The following is a 13,679-nucleotide window of genomic DNA, read 5'->3' on the forward strand; positions in this document are numbered from 1 at the left end:
GCCCTCCACCCTATATCCAACATTTCTCCCTCTCTCTTTTCCAGGCATGTCTCCCTCCCCTCCACCATATGCAGGATTTCTCCCTCTTCTCTCCCTTCCTCTCCTCCACCCAACAATTCTTCCTCTCTCCCTCCATATGCAGCATCTTTCCTCCCTCCCCTCCTCCTGAGCATCAGCTTTCCTTCCACCCATTCCCCTGTGTAGCAGCCTTCCAACCCTCCCATCCCCCTTTTCAGTAGTTTTCCATCCCTCCCTCCCATCCCCCTGTGCAGCAGCACCCCACCACCTCTCCCACCATGAAACCTGACATGTCTCTGAGGCATCCTAAAGCAGCAGTGGCAGCAGCGGTGGATGGTCAGCAGCAGCAGTGCTCTATCCTGCTAGGGCTTCCTTCTGCTGAATCATCAGTGACACAACAGAGGGAAGGCCCTGGCAGGCCAGGCCATGAGTAGCCTGTTCAGAATGATGCCACTGCTGACCATGCACCTCCACCACTGCGGCTGCTTTAGGAGGCCTCAGAAGTATTGCAGGTCTCATCTGGGGGTGGGGGTGGGGGGAGGTATTGATCACTGAATCGGTGAGTCAGATTTTCTCAGATAATGAATCGATTCAAATCGATTCACCAAAATGAATTGATTTGAATTGGCGAATTGAGCAGCACTACTTTGTAGAATCTTCAGACAGATGCTGGAGGGAGTATTCAGGGAGAATCCTCTTCTACAGATTTACTGGTCAAGCATGAAAGTGAAAGAATTCTGAATCCAGTGGGGAAAGAAATAATGAAATTATCATGGGAGAAAGTTACACTGAATCTGGGGCTAGTGCCTAGAAGTTGAAGAGGGAAAGAAGATTATTCAAAATGGGAATTATTGTGGCAAGATGTGCTATAACAGGGTACTGTAAGAAGGTGGAAACACCTACAATAGATTACTGGGAAATAAGTAGGAATGATAGCTAGAAGAGAAAAATTAACAGGTCTACAAAGCAACAGATTTAATAAGGAGGGGAAGAATGAGAGAAGTGGCTAGGCCAATACCTGAGAGAGTAAAAAAATAAGAAAGAAAGGAGGATTTAGCCAAATTGTTGCAAGGAACAGAAGTGAATGGGTAATATTTGCAATGGGATTTAAACAGAAGGTTTAGGGTAAAGGGGATTGGGGGTTGGAGGTTTAGTGGGGGAAATGGATAGGATTACATGGTGGAATGTTGTGCATTTTAATGTATTTATGTGTTGAAGTTAATAATAAAATTTTAAAATAATTTTTAAAAAAGTATTTAGAATTGCAATGTTGGTCCTCATATTCTTAACCTTGTTTTCTGTTTTTATTTGTAGGCATATGTTTGGAAAAACAATATTTATATAAAAGATGTTCCAAATGGACAAAATGTAGATATTACCTCAAATGGAGAAGAAAATAAAATTTTTAATGGCGTGCCTGATTGGGTATATGAAGGTAATATAACTTCTTAAGTTACTGTTTAGCATATTATAGTTTGTGGGCAATTTTTAGCCCTCCGGTTCAGCTTATAGACAAGTGAGTTTTGAAAGGGAAAAGTCATTCTGGAGTTTCCATTTCAAAATTTGCTGACCTGCTTGTGCTCTTGCAGGACTTTTCTTGCATAATTTGCAATCACAAGAATTTCTTTATCTATAATGTACTTCTGTCAGTCTTTCCTGAACCTTCATCCAATCAGCACCATTTTTCACATGGAAAAATGAGTTTGCTGTTGGCAGCATCCATTCTTTTCCATGCAGAGTTGCCAGGACAGTTTTCACCCTTCCTCCCAAATTTATGCACCCATACAAGCCTGATGTCCATCTGTCTGACAAAATTATGTATCTTTTTTTTATTGAAGCTGGAAATTGAATCTGGGGACTAATGTTTAAGATAAACTATTTTGCCCTTGAATCAGATTACTTGATTGAACCAGGTGAGTGAAATGTTAGCTGTTTCAGCTGCTTTTTTTTTTAGCAGTAGGCTACATAAGGCTAACCTTTGTATGAGTGCCTTATTTTATTTTCCTGTATTATTTGTGTTCATACTTCTTTTGGAAATCTGCATCCTTGACCTCCAGATTTTTGTCTTTTGGAAAGTATGGCTTAGTGGTTAGATTCCACATTGTTCTTCAATGACCACCTCCAATCCTTGGTAAAAAAAATGCTTTTTCAGCCTTCACATGCTGAGGAAAGTTAGATCCTGCTTCCATCAAAAACATTTTACCCTCCTTGTTCAATCCATCATCCTCTCCAGATTGGACTATTGCAACTCTATCTACTTAAGCCTAACTAAGAAAAACCTCCACAGACTCCAACGGATTCAGAATGCCGCGGCCAAGCTCATCTTCGCTAAAAGTAAATTTGACCATGTCTTCCCACTCCTGGCCAAGCTCCACTGGCTTCCGATAATCGCCAGGGTCCACTATAAATGCGCCTGTTTAACTTTCAAAATCCTATATGGTATCCTCCCTCCCTTTATCCCTCTTTCTTGGAATTCCTCAAACCCTAATACCACCAGATCCTCCCACAAATTAAAACTATCCTTCCCCTCGCTAAAAGGCATTTCCCACACAGGAAAGCTAGGGACCTCCCTCCACTTCAAAATCACTGAGCTCTGGAACAACCTTACCTTCCCTCTTCGGAACTTGAACTCTCTCCAAGTTTTCCGCAAACATCTGAAAACCTGGCTTTTCTCAAAAAATGTAAGTCTCCCTCCAATTTAGGAATCAAGGAAACTCTTATATCTTGGCATCCCAAGTCATCTAAATTTTCTTCACACTTACACCTCTAACCCTCTGTTGTAGTTCCTTCCTATTTCTCCTACTGTAAACCGCGTCGAGCTCTACGAACGTGGAGATGATGCGGTATACAAACCTAAGGATTAGATTAGATTAGATTAGAACAGCAGGCTGAGAAGGGAAGCCAAAGAACAAATCTTTCTTTTCCCAATGACACTCCTTATTAGCTTGGGAAGATCACTTAATTCTCCATTGCTTTGGGTACTAATCTGAAACTGTAAATCGTCCGGAGAAGAGAAAAATTTGACTGCACCTGAATGTAATTTACCTTCTATTCAGATCTGTAAAGGCAAATTATTGAATTAATACCCAGTCCAATATAATTCAACCATGAAGCCCAATGTCCATGGAATAACACGAACACTGGACATAAGAATTTCTTTACTGGGCCAAAGAAGATCGTCTAGCCCAGTATCCCGCTTCTAACAGTGGCCAATCCAGGTTACAAGTACCTGGCAGAATCCCAAAGAGTAAGATTCCATGATACTGACTCCAAGTTTTGCTGTTTTCTCGTCAACCTTATCCCCAGAGAAGTGTTATTCTCTGTATATATCATCTATATCTACATGGTTTCCATATAAAACATACATAACATAAAGTTACCTTAAGAGCATGATTTTCTTATATACTGGGCCAAATCTAAGCCCCCTTTCATTAAGCGTTTTAGTGTGGACCAGCACAGTAAATGCTCTGATACTCATAGGAATTGAATGAGCGTTGGAGCATTTCCCATGGCAGCAACACTACTGTGGCTTGATAAAAGGGGACCTAGTTTCAACCCATGGTATATGATAACTGGTGTCAGGTCCAAACCGCGGAAGACAAAGGCGCTCGCCGACAACTGTGCGCAGCGTGGAGCCGCGCGTTGAAGAAAATAACTGTTTTTAGGGGCTCCAACGGGGGTGTGTGTAGGGGGGAACCCCCCCTTTACTTTATACAGATTGTGCCGCGTTGTGGGGGTGTTGTGGGGGGGTTTGGGGGGTTGTAACCCCACACATTTTACTGAAAACTTCACTTTTTCCCTAAAAACAGGGAAAAAGTTAAGTTTACAGTATAATGAGGGGGGTTACAACCTCCCAAACCACCCACAACGCCGCCGCGATCTGTATTAAGTAAAGTGGGGGGGGGGGGCTCCCCAACAAAAACCCCAGTCGGAGCCCCTAAAAACTGTCATTTTCTTCAGCGCATGCCTCTGTCTTGCGCTCAGTTGTCGGCGCGCACCTTTGTCTTCTGCGGTTTTGTCTATGAACCATGATAACTTGGTAATTAGAAGGTGCAGCCTAATGGTTAGGGCAGCTGACTACAAGCCTGGGGAACTGGGTTCAGTTTCCACTGTTGTTCCTTGTGACCCTGGGCAAGTTGCTTAACCTTCCATTGTGCAAGGTGCCAAAAAAAGAGATTGTGAGAAAGTATGAAACAATAAGTAGAAAGAGAAGTATTCATCTTATGCTGACAACTGTAGCATGTTCTTTGGTAAGATAACAATATTTATTTTGAAAACACAACCTAAAAATGTTTTTACTGAAAATAGAATTTGCTCTTTTTCTCTTCAGAGGAAATGTTTGGCACCAATTATGCTCTCTGGTGGTCTCCAAATGGGACATTCTTGGCATATATTGAATTTAATGATACACAAGTTCCTATTATGGAGTACTCGTTTTATGGAGAAGATACAAATCAGTATCCAAAAACCATTCAAATTCCATATCCCAAGGTATGTGTTTAAGATATGATTATATCCAAAACATTAGAAATGTGACTGGGAGCTGTTATTTGTACTGTAGGAATCTTCTTCTTCTATCTATATATATAAAATCGGAGGTATGTGTGTGTGTATGTGCTGCGATCACGCAAAAACGGCTTGACCGATTTGAACGAAACTTGGTATGCAGATCCCTCACTACCTGGGGTGATATGATCTGGGGGTCTCGCGGCCCAAATGCACACGTGGGCGGAGCTACAAACAGAAAATCAGATTTCACCCATTCATGTCAATGGAAAAAATGTAAAAAGCTGCCATTCTCACAGTAATTCAAAAACGGCTTGACCGATTTTAACGAAACTTGGTATGCAGATCCCTCACTACCTGGGGTGATATTTTCTGGGGGTCTCGCGGCCCACCTGCACACATAGGCGGAGCTACAAACAGATAAGCAGATATCACCCATTCATCTCAATGGAAAAAATGTAAAAAGCTGCCATTCTCACAGTAATTCAAAAACGGCTTGACCGATTTTAACGAAACTTGGTATGCAGATCACTCACTACCTGGGGTGATATGTTCTGGGGGTCTCGTGGCCCAAATGCACACGTGGGCGGAGCTACAAACAGAAAATCAGATTTCTCCCATTCATGTCAATGGAAAAAATGTAAAAAGCTGCCATTCTCACTGTAATTCAAAAACGGCTTGACCGATTTGAACGAAACTTGGTATGCTGATCCCTCACTACCTGGAGTGATATGTTCTGGGGGTCTCTCGGCCCACAACTCTATGTTGCTTGCTCAAGGGTGGGTTCACCCAACAATTTATATGTTCTTGCTCCTGGAGGTGAAACTAAAAATGTTGTTTATAATCACGTTTTGCGTTAGTTGTATTGTATTCATTTTGTCAAATATTTCACATTATAATTTGAATATTGTACTTTTTATTAAGCTGTAAAACAATAATTTCATTCACCACTATAAAGTATTTTTATTTGAATCCATTTACAGTGTTATTGCTATAATTAAATACCCGTGCAACGCCGGGGCATCAGCTAGTTTTCAATAAAGAAAAATAGTATTTCTCTCTTTCTCGCCCCTATAGCTTGCAATCAAGTTACTTTTTGTGCTTTTTCTTGTCTAAAAAAATAGGAGGAAGTAGGGAACTACAGGCTGGTAAGACTGACTTCTGTGGTAACTAAATTAATGGAAACACTTTTGAAATAGAGAATAGTGCCATTTCTGGAATATAGTGGATTGCGGGACCTGAGGCAACATGGATTCACTAGAGGCAGGTCTTGTTAGACAAATCTGATCAGTTTAGGGTTGAAAAACTTTTGTGCATGAACTCTGGTGTGATAGTATATGATGCAGCCAGCACTGGAGCCCTAGGCCGGGACTCATCAGTGCCACCAGTGGCCACCAACAAAAAGTGCACCAGCGTATGACAGACTGGAGTCATCCTGCAGGATTTTTTAAGGAACTCAAACAAAACACCAACACAGTTATTTGAATGGCAATAAAGCAAATTTACTTTGCAAAAAAATAAAGTCAGAATGGCTCAAACAATCAAAAATGCTCAAAGTTCATTGTAGCAAATAAATGTTCAAACAAGAAAAAAACAAACAGAAGGCAGAAGAAAAACCCTGTCAGCATTCAGGATTTCTCTCTCAATAATCCAGTCCTATCTGTGATATATTCTTTCACAGAGCCGCTTATCCTAAACTCCTTTCTCCCCAAGTTTGTTCCACAGCAGAGCTCAGGTAAATGTAGTCCACAGTATTCAACACAGTGCCTGTAGAATATGCTTTTTCACTCCATGATTCTTAGTGCAAAAATCAAAACATAAAGCCTCCATCCTAAAATATATCAGCGTTGGGTAAAGAAGAGTGCTATAAGTTTGCCTTTCCAAAAGCACAAAAACAGCTTTCAAAAACTCCCTCCCGGATATATGCAAACTCCCCCCCCCCCTCCTCATTCTTAGCTCTACTCACAACTGCACAGTTCAGACAGTCCTTGCAAAATGACTGGGCGCAGGAAAAAGAACCCAGCCACAAAACAGGAACACTCACAGTCTTTGCTCAGTCTGAGCTGATCGCCACTCCCACATCCAATGGTTCTGGAATCACACACAGCTCCTCAGCAGGCAGCTGTCCTTGTAATTCCATGGGAGTTTCTTCATCCGCTACTGGTAATTCTGGAGGGGTTCCAGATTTTTCCACCTCCATGGGTGCAGAGCCATTACTCCTGCTTGAGCCAGGGAGGTCCTCATGGGAGAGAGCACTCAGCTTCCTCCCTATCCTGCCTAACAGTTTGTTGAGGACTGCTGGCCTTTCTAGGGGAGGGACATGCCCTGATCTACCTGTGTCAGCAGTTATCTGCTTCTCTCTTTGGCTCCCCCAGTGGTGACCTAAATAATAGGCCATGGCTTGCTTCCAGATCCTGCTTCTCTCTTGCTCCCCTGGTGGACAATAGGTAAACCACAGGGACCAAGACAGGCACGGAGCCTGACCTGTCACAATGATGATCTTAAGGTGACCAAACAGGTTGAAAAGGTGATGGTGAAAGCTAGAAGGATACTAGGGGCTCCTTTTACGAAGGCGCGTTAATGCCTTAACGCGTGGAAAAGCGTGCGCTAAATTGCCGCGCACACTAGCTGCTGCCACCTCCTTTTGAGCAGGCAGTAGATTTTTGGCCAGCAAGCGCTATAGCACGCGTTAATCCGGTGCGTGCGCTAAAACTCTTAGCACACCTTCGTAAAAGGAGCCCTAGGATGCATAGGGAGAGGAATGGCCCATCATGTTTTAGATACCAAATTCGCAGATGACACCAAACTATTCAGCAAGGTTGAAACCACGGTAGATTGCGAGGATCTCCAAAGGGATCTTACGACACTGGAAGAATGGGCGAAAAAGTGGCAAATGAGCTTCAACATAGGGAAATGCAAGGTCATGCAAATAGGGAGAAGGAACCCGATGTTCACTTACAAAATGGGGGGATCAATGCTAGGGGTCAGTAAGCTGGAAAGAGACCTGGGAGTGATGGTAGACACGACATTGAAGGCGTCAGCACAGTGCACCACAGCCTCGAGGAAAGCAAACCAAATGTTAGGTATCATTAAGAAGGGTATCTCGACCAGAACGAAGGAAGTCATCCTGCCACTATACCGGGCTATGGTGCGCCCACATCTGGAATACTGTGTACAGTATTGGTCATTCGTTTCACTTCTTATCTTAGCAAATGCGAGCAGATCGGGATGGTGCAGTTAATTTTGTAAGGGGGGACTTTTCTTGAAGCAGCCCAACGGCGAAACATGTCGATCTGACAGGTCCCTTTCCCGATGTGATAAGAGAAGTGAAACGAATAATGAAAATATTTAAGATAAGTTTTTAAGCATTCATTTATTCTTATTAAGATTAAGCACTTTAAAAATAATCAAAAAATAGTTTAAAAACAAGAAAATTATTGAGGGGGCTAGTGAGGAAGCCATAGCCATTAAGAGTTATTGGGTAACTATGAACTATGTGGTGACCAAATGGCAGGTCTGAAGCCCTGAAAAGACACCTAAAAAAGGTTTTCAAAAATTAGGTGGTGGACATTGATCCAAGTATGGTTAACTTTTGGTGAAGCCATTTACACCAGTTGAAACATTATATATAAATTCTCATATCTAATTAGGCAAGGATCCCCTTTTTTAAAAAAAAATAATTATGCATGTAAATTTCACAAATACCCCTCCTATGGCCATGCCCCCTTTTGGGAAGTACGCATGAAATTTACATGCAGATCCCGTGCCTAAATAAATGCCCATAAATTTTGATTAATTCCAAATAGCATCAATAAGCTTGTTGGGATCTCAATTATTGGTGCCTATTAGCTCATTATTCAATCAAATTACACATGCAAATTGGGCATGTACCCAAATTGTATGCATGATTTTTAGCGCCTTTTATAGAATCAGGATGTAATTGTATCATTCCTTACCTCAGAGTGACCTCCAGGCTGACATTTTAGGGCTCATACCAAGATTCTCAGTTTATTTATAACATAACATAAAAATATTTTAACCAAAACACAAGCTTAATATCCCCATGCCAAAAATGCTTTTGGAAGGTAATTGTACAAGAGAGGTCACCTAGGTTGAGAGACCAAGGGCCTGTTTTACAAAGCCGTGCAGCAACAGCCCCGAAGCCCTTTAAATCTCTATGGGCTTCGAGGCCATTACCGTGCAGCAGCCGCTAGACCAGCTTTGTAAAACAGGCCCCCAAGTAATCTCCTATTTTAAGGCATCACAAAAGCCAAAATCAAAACAAAAAAGTGGCCACATACATTTATACTTGCTTGAAAAGTGTTGCAAATGTATGTGATTGAAGTACATGTATACTGTAGGTGTATATTTTATAACCTACATATGTGCTTCACGACACTGCCCACACTTCACCCAAACTATGCCCCTGAACATGACTGCACCTGGGTGACCTAAAAATGTGCTCTCTAGTCTCTCTGTACAGCTGGAGGCATTTTGAGAGTAATTTCATGACAGGACACTTAGGATAGGGGAGTAAGGAAGTGCTTATGTTGGCATGAAGCCTAAAGAGGCAATTCTATAAGTGGGTTTGTGGACTTATATGCGTCTCGTATGCATAAGCACTTAGAAAAGTGAAATTTATACACGTAAGTGCACAATATGTTATTTTATAAGCACAAGGTTGCTATAAACCGCTCTGAATTGACTCCGCAGCCATTAGTAGCAGTATAGAAACTTTAAATAAACAATAAACGTATTATTTTATAAAGAAAACTAAAAGCCTGCTTTTCTTTATAAAATACTAATGTGAGTGGTATGCACTGACATTTACAGCTGCCCCAGGGCAGAATTAAATGCCTGTATCAATATTCATCTTGTATTGCATACATTATAACTTTACAATCGACATGCTCCATCCACATTGCTCCCAAACTCTACCCCCTGTGCATGCCCACTGGTAAAGTACACACCATCATGTCATGGTGCCTACTTTTCAACTAGTTAATATTTAATAAGGGGTCAATTATGTATCCATGTTGCCATGCCAATGCATAAATCATTCAAATACGCCAAAGTGGGCATGCACTTTACTTCTTAAAATGTATGCCCCCTTATATGTGGCTCTGATTGGGGTAGTCTTTGCTGGGGAGCTGAAATTGGATGTGGGCATGGGAATTACATTACCATCAACCCACCGGGGAGGGGCCTAAGGCCCTGATTGGCCCATAGGAGGAGCGTTAGGCACCTGGGCCAAATGGACTCTTAGGCTTCTCTCCCAGTGCATTTTGGGTTGTACTAGGAGTGGCCTAGGAGTCCGTTTGGCCAGATCCCTTAGCCCACCATGGATGCCAGTTAGAGAATTGTGGTGTTAGGCAGGCTTAAGCATCTCTCCATGAGGACAGACACGATTCTATATAGGACACTCGTGTACGATTCTCAAACGCCGTTTAGGCAGCTTCTGAGACTGGGCGTCCTATACAGAATCCAGCTCTTAAGGTCTGATTCTTTATATGGTGCCTAAAAAATTTTAGTTGACTACAATGATGTTTAGCACAATCTAAATGGTGTGCATACCTTTTATAGAATCATACAAAACACCACTGTGTGATGCATAACTTAGGCACAGTCATTTAGGCCAGCTAAAACCAGGCCTAAATGCTACTACCTATTTTGTGTGCACTTTGGTGCATATTCTATAAACTTATGCATAAATTAAAACAATGCCCACAAAAAAACGTAAAGGGAACAATACAAAGAATTTTTCAACACCTTTTTTTAACCCGAATGGTGCTCAGAATCCACAGTTGGATAGGAAAAAGCTTAACGTGGGAACAAAACCCCTAAGACATTTTCACAGAATCTATCATTGCACCACCGATTTTGGTAGAAAGGTGAGTAAAATGTCTCTGAAAAACGGTGTAATATTAGTGAAAAAATATTCAATATATGAAATCTTCAAAGCTAGTGAGCTTAAGTTTGACTTATCTTAAATGTCCATGCAGCGATGATCTTCACAGGTTCTGACGCGTTTCGCCGGAATAGGCTTAAAAGGCTTCTTCAGAGAACCTGTAACGCTGAGTGAAAGATTCAGTTTGTAAATCCTTCCTAAACAAAAACACAAGGTGAAACTCTAATGAAATTCAAAAAAACAAAAGTAATACGAAGTCTCGACGCGGTCGGCTGGATACCTGATACGAAGGAAAAAACTTTCATTTCCTATGACGTCAGTGCTCAGCTGAGCACCCTGTATTTGTAATATGCAGAACTGTCCATCATCAGTGAAGGAACGCCCACCACTCACCATTGGAGGACAGTGACTCCTACTGGATTGAACCGAGAAGTTGAGTGGTGGGCGTTCCTTCACTGATGATGGACAGTTCTGCATATTACAAATACAGGGTGCTCAGCTGAGCACTGACGTCATAGGAAATGAAAGTTTTTTCCTTCGTACCAGGTATCCAGCCGACCGCGTCGAGACTTCGTATTACTTTTGTTTTTTTGAATTTCATTAGAGTTTCACCTTGTGTTTTTGTTTAGGAAGGATTTACAAACTGAATCTTTCACTCAGCGTTACAGGTTCTCTGAAGAAGCCTTTTAAGCCTATTCCGGCGAAACGCGTCAGAACCTGTGAAGATCATCGCTGCATGGACATTTAAGATAAGTCAAACTTAAGCTCACTAGCTTTGAAGATTTCATATATTGAATATTTTTTCACTAATATTACACCGTTTTTCAGAGACATTTTACTCACCTTTCTACCAAAATCGGTGGTGCAATGATAGATTCTGTGAAAATGTCTTAGGGGTTTTGTTCCCACGTTAAGCTTTTTCCTATCCAACTGTGGATTCTGAGCACCATTCGGGTTAAAAAAAGGTGTTGAAAAATTCTTTGTATTGTTCCCTTTACGTTTTTTTGTGTTTATCACCTTTTGGAACAATCAATTGTCTACATTATACCCATTTGGTGTGTTTTGTAAATTAAAACAATGCCCATGATCCGCCCCTAATCATACCCCTTTTTAGCATCATGCACTCCAATTGACACAAAAGTTTTATAGACTCGCAGTTATTATTGGCGCTGATTAGGCCTTTTATTCAATTCAGTTGAGAGTTTACATTGACTATGCACACCTATGTACGTGTACAAGTTTAGGCCCCATTTATAGAATTTGGGGGTTACTGCCCTACCTCTGTTTAAGAGCTTTCTTTTATTTTTATGCTGGATCAATTACATAATGGTTATTAATTTATAATTGTGGGAATTCTGTGGCTGCAGTTTACTCAAAGATATTCATGTATTTTATTTGTTTAAGGCTGGAGCCACTAACCCCACAGTGAAATTATTTATTGTGGATACACAGTCTCTTCAAAATGTGACTCATGAAGAAATTGAGGCGCCTCCTGACATAGCAACAAGGTAAGCTCTTCATTGTTCTACCTTTAAAGGATTACTAGTTTTCATCTTCAGTGCTTGGAACTAGCTCCTAACCAGTGAATTGCAAGGGATTGAGGGGTACAGATAAGAATAGACGTGGGTTATAGGGATAGGAGTAGAGGTAGGTTATAGAAATAGTCAGGGACTACTGCTCAGGCAATGGGCCTGATGGGCCGCCGCGAGAGCGGACCGCTGGGCGAGATGGACCTCTGGTCTGCCTCAGCGGAGGCAACTTCTTATGTTCTTATGTGTGCCACAGAGAGACAGGAGCCTACCCTCCTCTCTGCCCCCCTCCCCCAGCAATGGAAGGATCTTCAAAACCTGGCAGTTTGTCCAGGTTTGGAAGGCCCCCAAACTCAGGGCCTCATCTAGTGGGCCTTTGAGGATGTACAGACATTGACATGTCATCACACACATGCGTGTGACGCCATTGGTTGACGTCCGAGCATGTTTAGAGGCCCTGTAGACTCGGGCCCGAGTTTAGTGTGCCACAGCAGAAAAAGTTTGTGGCACTGTCTTCTGGGCTATCTGTTCTAAGACCCTGCTTCTTTGCATGCTTTGCTCCCCCTGGAAGTTAAAATTGTTTGGGAGCCACAAGAACTGGAGATGAGAACTGCAAAGTGAATATGTTGTACACTGTATCTGCTCTTCTCTGAAGTAAGATCAGTCACATCTTTTTTGGCTGAAGTTCACAGCTTCTGGATCACACATTATAACTGAATAAATTGCTAAAGAAGATCATGATCGTCAGCAGTGTGCTAAGGCATGGCCTCATAGATTACATCTTATTGCATAAAGTCAATAATGCTTACCCAAATTTTCATGCTCATACCTCTTACACAGGACTGGATTTTCCATTAGGCAGAGTAAATATCAGCTTAGCTGTGTTTCAAGTAACAAGTTCAAGTTTAAGTTTCAAGTTGATTAGGTGTTTATATACCGCCTAGCAAGGTTTATCTAAGCGGTTTTACAATCAGGTACTCAAGTACTTTCCCTATCTGTCCCGATGGGCTCACAATCTATCTAAAGTACCTGGAGCTATGGAGGACTGAGTGACTTGCCCAGGGTCACAAGGAGCAGCACGGGGTTTGAACCCACAACCCCAGCTTACTTAAAAAATTTGATTGTATTGCAATTTTAAAGAGTTCAAAGCGATGTACAATATAAAATGGGGGAAACCGACAATATGGTTTATTAAACAATAACACAGACAATGACAACAAATAAGCTGCAAACAAAAACATGAGGGAACCAGGAGGAACTACAATCGGTAAAGGAAAGCTAACAGTAAAAGGGAAAAACAAGAGCACAGATGGATTTGTAAGTGAGGCCTCATATGAATCCTATGTATCAAATGCGTCTTTGTACAAAAAGCTTTTCAATGTTCCTTTAAATCTGTCTAATGTCCTTTCTACCCTCAATTGTTTCATCAGTAAATTCCAGGTTTGAGGGGCTGTAACTGATAAGATAGTATCTCTCCGAGTATTAATGCACCTCAGAGAGGGGATGCAAAGAAGATTTTTGTCCTCTGGTCTTAGCGCCCTAAAGGGCGCATAGGGGATAAGTAATCTCTCTATGAATAGTGGAGCTTTGCAAGTTAGTACTTTGAGAGTTAGTAAGGCTATTTTGTATGTAATTCTGTAATTTATTGGTAACCACTGAACATTCTTTATAATCTAACCAGAGTTAAAAGTTACTTGAGTGAGAAAAAACAGGGTTTG

General features: G+C 41.6%; 1 protein-coding gene across 1 annotated transcript in view; it reads left to right on the forward strand.

Moving 5' to 3' along the window:
* LOC117360800 (dipeptidyl peptidase 4-like) overlaps window positions 1-13,679 on the forward strand; it is a 165,583-nt gene that overhangs the window by 76,207 nt on the left and 75,697 nt on the right. The window contains exons 10-12 of the mRNA XM_033945200.1: window positions 1,333-1,453; window positions 4,349-4,509; window positions 11,837-11,940. Of these exons, the coding sequence (XP_033801091.1) occupies window positions 1,333-1,453; window positions 4,349-4,509; window positions 11,837-11,940 (386 nt within the window). The remainder of the gene's footprint in view (window positions 1-1,332; window positions 1,454-4,348; window positions 4,510-11,836; window positions 11,941-13,679) is intronic.

The sequence above is a fragment of the Geotrypetes seraphini genome, chromosome 5, assembly GCF_902459505.1.
Source record: "Geotrypetes seraphini chromosome 5, aGeoSer1.1, whole genome shotgun sequence".
Lineage (NCBI taxonomy): Eukaryota > Metazoa > Chordata > Amphibia > Gymnophiona > Dermophiidae > Geotrypetes > Geotrypetes seraphini.